Here is a 13499-nt window from a genome sequence, read left to right on the forward strand (position 1 = left end):
ACAATACTTTTTCTACGACCAAGCACTTACTTTGAAATAAAATTGTAAATTTAACAAATATTTTAATTCAAGAAGTAGCAAAAATGGAGGGTACGGGCGGGAAAAGAATGAATGAATGAATGAAATTAAAAACAAGCAACAACGGTTGCACTCCGGGAGTGCCGATAGAAGTGAAAACTCACCTCACTATGTTACCGACGCCCGGTAACACGATACATACGTTTAGCGGAGGTATTCTATTTATTATATATTATTATCATTCTCAAATAAGATCACACTTTTTCATTGACATGTTTATTTACATACTGCCATAACAACGTCAAATTATTTGAACATAGGTAAAGAGTCTTGAAAAGGAGTCTGCAACGTAAATGTCAAATAAGTCAAATAACATTGAGTCTTTCTTTATTGATTTAAATGCCATTTAAATTATGAGTGGCCACCTTACGGGGCTTACGGTCACGTGATCGCCTTACGCCCCTTACGGTCACGTGATCGCCTTACGCTGTCTCGAGTTTATCATTTTTTCCCCACCTCAAAAAGTGCCCAGCGCCGCTAAAGAAGTTTTCACTTCAATAATGAAATTATATTAATTAAAAAACTGACACCTATTAACATATTTTTTCTTGACTTTTGCAGTTTTAATGTCCTATATTTATTAAACACAATGAACGATGCTATACAAATCTATGCCTTGCTTTGCCTTTAATATTCCTTGAGATGAGAACCGATAACTACAGAAATATCTACATTTCACCCGAGCGAAGCCGGGTTTTCATCTAGTATATTTATAAAGTACTCACTCATTTTCTTTCGCTATTTTACACAGACGGTCAAGCCATCATCAGTCACAGTCGCAGTCGTGTGAATAAATACACATGTATCCTTATATATTTGTATCATTCAAACGCTTTTTTAACGCGCGTTGAAAAAGCTGCCATGCGAATAGGGCCTTACGCTTGTTTAAAATTCGAATAGAAATTGTAAAGTTACCTTGCAGACCTCGCATCTAAATATATTTGGTCATGGTATTTTGAGTTTTATTCACCAGTACTAGAGTTCACTTTTATTAGCGATTTCATCAAGATGTAGCTTTATTGAATTATGTCATTGAGTGGTCCTTACGGTCCTTACGGTCACGTGATCGCCTTATGCTCTCGAGTTTATCATTTTTTCCCCACCTCAAAAAGTGTCCAGCGCCGTTAAAGAAGTTTTCACTTCAAAAACATGTCTATGGTTCACTTATTTGTCAGAGATGACATTTAAAATAAGGTTGGCAACACTACATTTCATTCAATATTTTTTAAGTGGTCATTACACGAAGTATCGTAAAATCGCCAAAAAGATCTGCGTGTATGCACAAATTCTTTTTTGGGGAATAGACTAAAGACTTGTCTTGACAACTATAAGGTAGGGTTTTAAAGGTGTGTGCACGACCCTTTAAATGACAAATAAAAGTACGGGAGCAGAAAAAAGTATTTTCACCTCAGCAGCTCGAACAAGGGTACTTTGCTTCTTAAAAACAGTGAGCAAAATAGACAAAATGACATTCAAGTGACTTTATAGTCAATGTCATTTCAACATGCGGGGTCTAATACAAGTTCGAAATACTTGGGTTCTATTATCTCTGTCCCTTTCACACTGTTAGCAAAAAGAAACAGACAAAAAAAAAGTTAAAACGACATCAACGGTATATTCACGGTTTATAATAGACCCCCGAAAAACTTCAGACCGCATCGTTCCAAACCATGTACGAGTATGAATTCTTAATAACTAATTAATAAAAATAAAGTTTAAGATTTGATAAAAACTGATAAAATACTATATTTTAGGTATTTTATTGACAATTAAAATAATGAACTCAAAAAATACACAGATCACCACGCAAAATTATTTTTTTTACTTTTAAGAATTTCTACCATACTAATACTTCTTGAACGAAAATGTTGCTTAATTTAGGTACTTGTTGGTAGATATTTTAAGCAATTGGTGGGGTTTGAAGCGTTCGTTTGTTTATTAATTTAAATGTCAATTAAAATAAAATATAATAAAAAATATAGCTATGTTTGATTATAAAAGGCGCCCAGAAAAAGCCGCGAGGGGGCGGCTTCGCCGCCCCCCCGTGGCCTGCCGCCCCGGGCCATGGCCCCCTTGGCCCTAGGGTAAATACGCCCCTGATCACCGTGCAATATTCCTACGGCTTTAATAGAGAGGTTTTTTTTTAAGATACGAGCAGACGAACCGCAAGCCGTAAGCAATAAGCAATTGAAAGTTTGAAGGTCGTAACGGTCCAGAAATACCGCAGGCGACAGTTCATTCCACAGTTTAGCGTCGTTTAGCAGTACGAGGCAGAAAGTTTCTGTAAAAACGGACAGTTGAGGACTGCCAACCATCTGAGTGATGAAGACGGAAATGTTGTTAAGTATACGTTGAATCTAGTTTTTCTGAGCGCTCGACTCTATACCTGCGTTGGGTATAAGAACACAGCCTGGCCAATTCATCATTCCCATATTCAACCGTCGTCGTATCCTCCAAGCTCCTAACCTCGTTCATAAAAAGCCTATAATCGCTTGTCCCGTGTTCAAGTTAACTTGGTCGTCTGTGTAAACAATCCGTGCCAATAATTACTCTGTTTCACGGGCAATTTAATAATTATTTTACGAAATGTAAGAAGTTTCTAGAAGCTCTTAGGCACTTAGTAGATTTTTCTAGAAAAAACAACCACGAAAAATTATTAGGAAAATATAAACGTTGTTTCACGGGTTATGTTAGTAATATTTAGCAGAAAACTACCTACTTGTTTGGCTGTTTAATGGACCTATGCCTTCATTTAAAAAAAATTTTAATGGCTACTAAAATTAATAGTTTGGCAACAAAGAATAAATAAATAATAAAAAAAACATGATCATTAAAACTAATAATAAACTAAAAAACGTCTAATATGCGCCTCCACCCTGCATCGTACCCGGCTCAAAAGTCCCCATGATGCCTGCAGCGTTTCCTCGCTGCACGGCAATGGAGATCTGTTGAACCAGGTACGACCCAGAGCGGGGGTCGCAGCCCCTCTCCCGTAGACGTCTCCCCAGTTCACCAATCAGACGCCGAGCCTCAGAGCCCCAGGGTCCCGCGGTTTCAATTGCCACCGGCACGAAATCATAGCTTGATTCCAGGGCGGAGTATTTGGTGTGCTTTAGCTTGGCGGCGGTTTCCGCCGCCGAGCCGGCACACCGTGAGGTTTGCCTCAGGTGGGACGCAGCAAAGGTGCTAACGCAAGTTGCGTCCCATAAGAGACAGCGTCCCCTCCGCCATGGAATCAAGGTTAGTCCGTCCGGTCTTTTACCGTCCGTACGACTCAAGCCAGGGGGCTCCAGTATGCATGGCACGCTAGCCGACACCATTGCCCTTCGTATTATCTCATTAATAGATTGGTGCCTAGGAAATCGCCCCGCGCACCTTTGGCAGCTTAAACCATGGTGTCCGTTGGCTTCTACCATTACTCCGCATCTGCAGCGATGAGCCTCGCACACACTGGCCCCCAACCGGAGTGCCACTGCTATTCTTAACGAGTCGTTGTCTAGCAGTGTACCAAGCTGGGGTGAGGGCAGTGCATGTATCCAGGCCCCTGACTCTGGCTGTGCAAGAGCTTTAAGGCGCGCGAGATCGACACCCGAGGCGCCAGAAATCAACGAGTTGTACACACCTCTGCTCCAGATGTCGTCCCATTGTCTTTGTACAGCGGGATCGTCAGGCCTTGCGTCGCCCGGCGTAGATGCGGACCACTTTGCCAAGGCTTCTGAGACAAATGGAACCGGGGAGTTGCCACCATTAAGAGCTAATATTCGAGTGACAAGATCCACAGTTCCATTCGCAGATGCTAAAAAGGCAATGAGTCCTATATCTTCGACGCGGCGAATTCCAAGGCCGCCATAACGTATGTTAGTAATTGAATATTTAAGTGTAGGTACTTATATGTATTCCTAATATTAGGTACCCAGGTATATATGAAGCTCTTCTTATTATGAAGCTTATAGGATACTGCCTTGTCTTAAAGATGGACTTGACCAAGAAGAAACAGGTGTTGATATCTAGGTATTTTACAACGTAAAAGATGTTTCAACTTGTTAATTTTAAATATTAATATAACTATTATTTTTATTTCATTTATTTTGTTGTTCTAAATGTACATTTACGAGATTGAGTCAGTTATTAATTTAAACAGACAGATCTTCTGGGGGGCCTGGGAAAAAGTGAGGGGTGTTATAAGTTTAACGTGTCTGTCTGTGGTATCGTAGCTTCCAAACGGATGAACCAATTTTCGTTTAGTTTTTTTTATGTCTTAGATACCTAATTTTATCCCGAGTGTTCTTAGCCATGTTTCATGAAAATCTGTCCAGCCGTTTGAAGATCACCAGCTCTTATAATCTAATAGTCGGGGGGTTTTTATTTTTTTTAATTTTGGTTAGGATATTATCGCTTGCAGTCTATGCTGGTGTGTTTAAAAAAAATCTTTATTTTTTAATAAGTGTTGATGTAAACTATGTAAATACATACATGGTTACAGGTTATTTTATAAACTCCTTTGTTCTGGAACACGGATGCTATCAGTAAACACGATGGACTGGGCTGCTCTTGTTGACCCGCAGTTATCATTCAGGTTACAGTTTAATAGGTACATACCTACATTAACCAGTAGGTAGGTACATCATCACATTATCCCGTTCGGAACAGACGGTGGAACATCGTAATATTTTTCCAAGATAAGTTTTTACATGAGATTTAACAAAAAAAAATATATGCATATATGATGCATGTGTGCTTTATTACCGGCATGCAAAGACATCACATCTCTTAGCTTAATTAATTTCACTACAATTGAAAAACATAAACTTATGGCCGGTGCTATTTGATGGAATTATTTTGCTAAGAACTAGGATACGGAGGTATACTACTGTCATTCCTATATTATTGTATCTTGACTCCGACCACTTTAGTTATTGTTTGCATTTCCGTCTTGAGTGACAATGGACTCCTGGGGCCGAGCGAGGCCGCGCCGGTAACGCCGGGGACCAGCAATTATTCAATTATTACAGGTACTTTGACGTCCTACTCTTCCTTGTCCTTGGTACGGTCAAGGGCTTTAATCAGTACCATTTCGTAGGTACCTTAATATTGCCACAGTGACAATATAGGTAAGGTCAAGTGAGGCAAATGCAACTATGGGATTATTGCGTCTCTCCGTTCTTTCTCGAATACGATTGGTCGAAACGTATGCAACGTTTCATGCCTGAGCTACTTGAAAATGAAACGTTGCATAGTAGAGGGCGTTTCGACCAATCGTATTCGAGAAAGAACGGAGAGACGCAATAATAATCCCATAGTTGCATTTACCTCACTTGACCTTAGTAAGTTTATATGAGGTCCCTTCCTTAGTAGACTTTCGTATAATTATATAAATTTTTTGAAAATACTTCAAATAAATACAGGCAGGTAGAAAAAAAAAACACAATGAAGTAATAGTAGCTAGGTTTATTAAATTTATTGAAGCTTGATTCTGGTGATGAAGCAGCACTTCTGCTCACGCTGGGCCTTGTTCCACAGCTCCCATTTGATGTCGTACGAACCCTGTTAAAGAAATAAATTGTAAACTGAAATATATATCGTATACGATAGTAAGAGTGACCATCAGTGCCCGGGGCTTTTATATTCGCTGTAGATGCCTAGTCAAGCCTAGTGTAGTGGTCAATTAGGCTACCCAAGGCACGGCAATTTCAAGCCAAAATCCTGGATACGCCAGTGTACGATGGGTTTAAGCGAACCTGATGGGGGCCGCTTCACGTAGGACCAAAAGCTCGAAATGTGCCGCCCGAATTCGAAAGCCGGATTGCTGAAGAGCCGCGATCATGATGAATGTGCTATAAAAAGTAAACTAAAACCCATAAATAATCATGATCAAAATCTATGATTTGGTTAGGGTGACTGCTATAGGCCACACATAGGCCTAGCTTTTCTAACAAATCAGAAAGAAACAAGCCAGTTGGAATCTTATTCTTAAGAGCGGCCAATTAATTACTATGTAGTGGCTAATAACTATTATAGCAGTCAAGTCACCCTATAAGCTCTGCTTGTTGCCGAGACGGGGCACGCTGTGGACTTGCAGCCGTCCTTATCTAGCCCGGTGAAGTTTTGGTTGACGCCCGACACCAGGGGTCGGTACTGCAGTCTTTATATAGAAGAATATTACCTTAGCTACTTCAGCCCTTCTTAACTGCAGGTTATAGCTGAAGTTCTGCTTCTTGCCAGCCGAGACGGGGCACGCGGTGGACTTGCAGCCGTCCTTGTCTAGCCCGGGGAAGTTTTGTTTGACACCCGACACCGGAGTCGATACTTCGGTCTCTAGCTCTGTGGCGTCGAATGCTGGAATATTAAGATATTTTTATAATATTAAATTGTTTGAAAATACACCCCGGTGTCTCACAATGATACATTTGTATGCAGTGTACAATGAAACAGGTCTATGTTTATGTTTCATTGTATACTATGTAGTTTTATTGTAGACCCAGTGAGAAATTGCACCTGGTTTCCATTTTGACAATAGTGTACAATGACTGTTCGGTACTTTTGTATATGTACGCACAAATACTACGTATTTCGTTTATTATTTTAAAATCGATTAATACTTAATCGACTAGCATATTCCAAACCATTATGTATTATGTAATTAATTAATTTTGTTTTTATGTATTTAATACATAAAAACAAAATTAGTCGCCTATTTAAAAGGGGCCTTGACCCCCGCTCCGGGTTTTTCCTGATGCAAATGCTGTCCATCGCAATCCAACACGGCAACGCAGCGAGCATGATGGGCACCTTTGCATCGAGCATGATGGGCACCTTTGCATCGGGGGCCCGGGACGGGTTTTAGTAGGTCGTTATTTTTTATATATTTAGTTTGTATTTCTAAAACAAAACATAAATTAAAAAAAAAGTCTTTACTTATTCTTTAGTTTAGTAAGGGCACCAATCATAAGATTTAGTGATTTTTCTACTCCTGTACTTTTATTTGTCATTTAAAGGGTCGTGCACACACCTTTAAAATCCTACTTTATAGTTGTCAAGACAATTGTCTCTAGTCTATTCCCCAAAATAGTTATTTGTACAACAAGAGATCAAAGTTTCATATTTCTTCGAGTGCTTATTTTGAGTCCCGTGCAAGCGAAAGATTCTATAATAGATTCACGAGTGTAGCGAGTGAATCTAATTTAGAATCTTGAGCGTAGTAAGGGACTCAAAAGCGCACGAGATGTAAATAACTTTGATCTCGTGTAGTACACAACATTTTTCACCTCAGCAGTGAGAACATATTAGAGAACCCGAAAAATGTATTCCTTCTTCATCACCAACAATTAAATTTTCACCACAGCAGCTCGAACAAGGGTACTTTGCTACTTGAAAACAGTGAGAAAAATCATTTTGCTCATTTTGTCTCACTCAGTGAGCAAAATGCGATTTTGCTCACTGTTTTTAAGTAGCAAAGTACCCTTGTTCGAGCTGCTGAGGTGAAAAGTATTGTATGCAACGTTGTTTAACTGAGTCAATAAATACTCGTGGCGTCTTTATTAACAATTTTCGGCTTCGCCTCAAATTGTTACTCACGCCGAGTCACGCCACTCGCCTTTCTTAAACGACCTCTCTTAAACAACGGTTGCATAAAATACTATTTTCCAATTTCACTCTCTTCTTCCTCGCGTTGTCCCGGCATTTTGCCACGGCTCATGGGAGCCTGGGGTCCGCTTGGCAACTAATCCCAGTAATTGGCGTGGGCACTAGTTTTACGAAAGCGACTGCCATCTGACCTTCCAACCCAGAGGGTAAACTAGGCCCGTATCGGGATTAGTCCGGTTTCCTCACGATGTTTTCCTTCACCGAAAAGCAACTGGTAAATATCAAATGATATTTCGTACATAAGTTCCGAAAAACTCATTGGTACGAGCCGGGGTTCGAACCCGCGACCTCCGGATTGCAAGTCGCACGCTCTTACCACTAGGCCACCAGCGCTTTCCGCACTATTTTCCAATTTCACTCATTTATTTTAATTTTAAATGAAAAATGGAATTTTTTACATTTCCGAACTTAAGGTCTACTCACCTACTCACATAATACTTAGGTACTTACTGATAACATTTCTACCGCTTTCCGCGTTAACATTTTAATGTCCTATTCGTCTTTTACGTTTTCGACGCGCGACGTGTTTAATGAAAGATACCTACTGTAATTGGTCCGTAAATAATTATTACATTGTTTTTATATATAGATGGTCAAGCAGACCTTGTCAGTAAAAAAAGGCGCGAAAATCAAATTTTCTATGGGACGATATCCATTCGCGCCTATATACTTACATTCTTCAAATTTGCCGCCTTTTTCTACTGACAAGATCTGGTTGACCAAGTATATGTATGTATATTGAATTCCATATTAAGTTCGGCTTATAGTTAAGTAGTTAAGATCGGTTTTCCTAGGATAGCGGTGCCGTCATATAGCGGCCGTCTCCATACTAAATAATACTTACGGCTAAATATGGATGTCGTAGTATTTGTATGGAGACGGCCGCTATATGACGGCACCGCTATCGGAGGAAACCAAGGCATTACCTATACTTACATTTAACGAAACTATGTAGTATAGGTAAATAGCACTTAGTGTAGTAGTAATAAATTGGGATTCACTACCTGGGGTAAAATCGAAGCTGATGGAGGCGTTTTTCCCAATCTTAAAAATGCATCGTTCCTGTTTAGAGCACGGAGTTATCTGCACGTTGCTCACCTCGCACTGCGTCACCTCGCCTGTAATTAGTAAATATACTTACAATAAATAAATAAATAGTATAGGACATTCTTACACAGATTGACTGTCCAATACGGGCAATAAATTAAACCAGATATAGAATTTATCCGTCAAATCATTAGTAATTAAGAAAGTTTTTAAGTTACACTTAGTTATGACCCCGTAAAGGTCCCACGGTAAGCTCAAGAAAGCTTGTGTTGTGGATATTCAGACAACGATATATATAATAGGTATACACATACATACCTACATAGAAAACACCCAAGACTAAGGAACAAATATCTGTGCCCATTACACAAATAAATGCCCTAACCGGGATTCGAATACCTACATAAATTCATTCATTCATTGGCCTTAAAGTCTATTACAGACTATTGAAAAGTGTCAGGTAGGGCGACAACATTTTTCGTGGCTATGTAAGCCTAGTGGCTATACAATTAATAAATCAGGAACTTGACTGTACTGGAAGACTGGAACAAAGTGTTGTATTTGGGTGTACGGCAGTGCCCTCGTCAAGTCGAGCTAAACAAAGAAAACCGGCACAACCGTACCCTAGCTGTTTCCTCGAAGTATTCAGGATATTTTCGAGCCCCTTCGACCCCCCTCTAACTTCGTTATGAATCCATACTTGATATAATAAATGCGAAAGTGTGTCTGTCTGTCTGTCTGCCTGTTACCTCTTCACGCTTAAACCGCTGAACCGATTTAGTTGAAATTTGGTATGGAGGTAGTTTGAGTCCCGGGGAACATAGGGTAGTTTTTATCCCAAAAATCACCCTTTAGGGGGGTGGAAACCATGGGGAATCGTTAATAAGCAGATTGGGTAAACATAAGCTACCCAAATTACTTACTCCACGCACTGAAAATTTTGTTTACGAAACTTAAAATTCGGAAGCAATTCTTTCTAGTTTAACTAAAACTTGAGACTCTCGAATGTAACCGATAAACTTGCGTCCACACTATACCTACCTATATCGTTATAGGTATAGTGGACGCAAGTTTATCGCGCTTGACCCGGCTGATACGACTTGAACGTACGTCTTGAATACGGCAAGACGCGTTAGACAGGCAATCCGTTCGCAATCGAAATCGTTATAAATAAACTAGTAATAGTAATAGGTAATATATTCTATTTGACATAAGTATTTGCCATGCCCTAATAACGGATGAAGAATGTTCTCGATAGAATCCCTCTCCACCCCTTTAGAAGATTTTCAAGTCCACTACCTACCTATTTAAAAATAAATTTCGCTTCCGATGCAAACTTTTAACCCTTTTTCACCACCTTGAGGGATGAATTTTCAAATCGCTGGAATAAGTCTTCTTGTATTATAATAATATATGCCTTTATACAAAGATTTAAGCCCTGCACTCACAAAAAATGTTTGATCTCCATACAAACTTTCAACCCCTTTTTCACCAACTTAAGAGATGAATTTTCAAAAACGCTGAAATTAGTTTTCTTCTCTTTTAATAAAATACCTTTTTACGAAGTTACAAGTTCCTAGCTCAAAATAAAATGTGAACCTCATACAAACTTTCAACCCCTTTTTAACCCTTTTAAAGGATGAATTTTTAAAAACACTGAAATTGCTTTTCTTGTATTCTAATAATATGCCTTTATACAAAGAGTCAAGCCCCGTACTCACAAAATTGTTTGACACCCATAAAAACTTTCAACCCCTTTTCCACCACCTTGAGAGATGAATTTTCAAAAAGGCTGAAATTAGTTTTCTTCTCTTTTAATAAAATACCTTTTTACGAAGTTTCAAGTTCCTCGCTTAAAATAAAATTTGAACCTCATACAAACTTTCAACCCCATTCTAACCCTTTTCGGGGCTGAATTAAAAAAAAACGCTGAAATTAGTTTTCTTCCCTTTTATTATAATATACCTTTTTACGAAGTTTCAATTTCCTAGCTTACAGTAAAATTTGAACCCCAAGACAAACCTTCATCCCCTTTTTAACCCCCTTAGGGGTTGAATTTTTATTATCGTTCAATTAACGTTATTTTGTTATCTTATATTATGCCTTTATAAGAAGTTTCAAAGAATTTGTAATAGATTCCAACTTTCAACCCCTTTTTAACCCTGTTAGGGGATGATTTTTTAAAAACGCTGAAATTACTTTTCTTGTATTTAAATAATATGCTAATATACAAAGTTTCAAGTCCCGCAGTAAAAAAAAATGTTGATCTCATACAAACTTTCAACCCCTTTTTCACCACCTTAGGGGATGAATGTTCAAAAACGCTGAAATTATTTTTTTTGTATTTTAATAATATATCTTTTTGCAAAGTTTCAAATTCCTACATTAAAATAAAATTTGAACCCCATACAAACTTTCAACCCCTTTTTAACCCACTGGATTGAATTTCTCAAAATCGCTTCTTATCTCTTGTACACTTTATAAATGCAACTTAGTGTGCAAATTTCAACTTTCTAGCTTGTGTAGTTTCGGCTCTGTGTTGATGAATCAGTCAGTCAGGACACGTGCATTTATATATCACGACTAAATAACTAGTGATTAGTTTTAAGTTTATAAAATACATATGTATGTTGGTATGTGAGGTATTTGTAATATGGGCCTTGTTGCCTGAATTAAACTTCTAAATAAAATAAATAAATATATATAGATAAAAAAGCAGCCAAGTGCGAGTCGGACTCGCCCATGAAGGGTTCCGTATTTAGGCGATTTATGACGTATTAAAAAAAACTACTTACTAGATCTCGTTCAAACCAATTTTCGGTGGAAGTTTACATGGTAATGTACATCGTATATTTTTTTTTAGTTTTATCATTCTCTTATTTTAGAAGTTACAGGGGGGGGGGGACACACATTTTACCACTTTGGAAGTGTCTCTCGCGCAAACTATTCAGTTTATAAAAAAATGATATTAGAAACCTCAATATCATTTTTGAAGACCTATCCATAGATACCCCACACGTATGGGTTTGATGAAAAAAAAAATTTTGAGTTTCAGTTCGAAGTATGGGGAACCCCAAAACATTATTGTTTTTTTTTTCTATTTTTGTGTGAAAATCTTAATTCGTAAGTAGACGTATTCACAGAATACATCTACTTACCAAGTTTCAACAGTATAGGTCTTATAGTTTCGGAGAAAAGTGGCTGTGACATACGGACGGACAGACAGACGGACAGACGGACAGACAGACAGACATGACGAATCTATAAGGGTTCCGTTTTTTGCCATTTGGCTACGGAACCCTAAAAACCGGCCAAGTGCGAGTCGGACTCGCGCACGGAGGGTTCCGCACCATCAACAAAAAATAGAGCAAAACAAGCAAAAAAATGGTCACCCATCCAAGTACACAGGCGGACGGACGGACGGACAGCGGAGTCTTAGTAATAGGGTCCCGTTTTTACCCTTTGGGTACGGAATCCTAAAAATAATGAAGAATTGCTCGTTTAAAGGTTATTAATATAACTTCATATAAATATTACCTATATTTTAAATTAAAAAATATACAGGTCGTTTGGTAGGTACCGTAAAATGGGGTGAGTAGGTGCAAAACTGACAATCAAACCTCGATAACATTTTATTTTTACATATGCAAACTGAATGGTGTATATAATAAGTGTTCCGGACGTTCGTATTTTAGTTTTTATTTTATTTTGAGTAGTTCTCTTTCATAACTTTGACGATAAACAGGAAAACCCACCTCACCCCGTAGTCCCTCGTATTTGGGGTGAGTTGGGTTTTCATACAAAGGTTATTTTGGAAGATTGTTGAATCGATTTTTTTTTTATTATGAGTATTACTATAGCTCCATTTTAAATTGGAATACATTATATTTTTAGTTGTAGCCTTATCCCATCTCACCCCCCTTTCATTCCTTCTCTCCCCATTCATAACCCAACTCTCCCCGCGAACCCTACTCACCCCATTTTACGGTATATCATTTGTCAAATTAAAATGGCAGAGATAGGTTTAATAATTTGATATATCCTCATGCCTAATAGAAAATACAATTTGCTCACGTTTATTTCCAGTTCTACGCCAGTTTTTCGTAATTTTCAAATTGTTACGTGCGCAGTAGTGAGAAAAACCGTGGCCAAATTTTTATCTCTAGTCTTTATAAGTTAGCAAATAACTCAACCTATCTGCCGTTTTAATTTGGCAAACGATGTACCAAACATCCTGTATAATTCTTTCTGAAACTCAGTAGGTTAGAATAAAAATAAAGTTTGTCAAAGGACTGTCCCATTTCAAACATAGACAGAAAGAATCATATAGCTTTGTCTTTCACTAGTACTAGCACCCAAAAGAAAAGGATAAGTATAGTTTTTTGTGTTCTTATTTACTGCCAATTTGGTTTGACCAGCTATAATACACACCCAGACAAGGCAGTTGCGAAGCTGGGTTCGCGAGGCTTCCCGCGATAACGCACACGAACACGTAGAAACACACCGTACGAGACATGGTGACCGTCACACCAGCAACACCCCGACTGCCGGACCAATTCTGCTTATCAACTTTAAATAGAACTCCGTATCGGACTGAGATGCTATTCCAATAGCTTCATATTGCTTATCAAAATAGTGTGACTTCGAAACTTGTTACAACTATACGCAATCAGAGATCTCGCTTATGTTAGTTCAGAGAAGCAGTTAGTAAGCAATGTGAATAGCATCCT

At 38.5% G+C, this 13499-nt stretch overlaps 2 protein-coding genes across 2 annotated transcripts in view; one reads left to right on the forward strand and one right to left on the reverse strand.

The window, feature by feature from the left end:
- LOC134653549 (poly(A) RNA polymerase, mitochondrial-like) overlaps positions 1–13499 on the forward strand; it is a 194438-nt gene that overhangs the window by 137357 nt on the left and 43582 nt on the right. The gene's annotated exons all lie outside the window — the stretch shown is intronic.
- Positions 5524–13341, reverse strand: LOC134653294 (MD-2-related lipid-recognition protein-like). Its single transcript, XM_063508622.1, has 4 exons — positions 13201–13341; positions 8727–8840; positions 6242–6414; positions 5524–5622 (listed from the first exon to the last, which is right to left on the reverse strand). Exons 1-4 carry the CDS (start codon positions 13283–13285, stop codon positions 5536–5538), a joined length of 459 nt encoding a protein of 152 aa, XP_063364692.1. The 5' UTR covers positions 13286–13341; the 3' UTR covers positions 5524–5535.

Source organism: Cydia amplana, chromosome 13, assembly GCF_948474715.1.
Source record: "Cydia amplana chromosome 13, ilCydAmpl1.1, whole genome shotgun sequence".
Lineage (NCBI taxonomy): Eukaryota > Metazoa > Arthropoda > Insecta > Lepidoptera > Tortricidae > Cydia > Cydia amplana.

Coding starts and splice junctions, on each gene's coding strand:
- LOC134653294 (XM_063508622.1), bottom strand. CDS start 13,285: ATGTCTCGTACGGTGTGTTTCTACGTGTTCGTGTGCGTTATCGCGGGA. Junction 8,841..13,200: donor TTCGCAACTGCCTTGTCTGG/GTGTGTATTATA, acceptor TACTAATTACAG/GCGAGGTGACGCAGTGCGAG. Junction 6,415..8,726: donor CAGCTTCGATTTTACCCCAG/GTAGTGAATCCC, acceptor TTAATATTCCAG/CATTCGACGCCACAGAGCTA.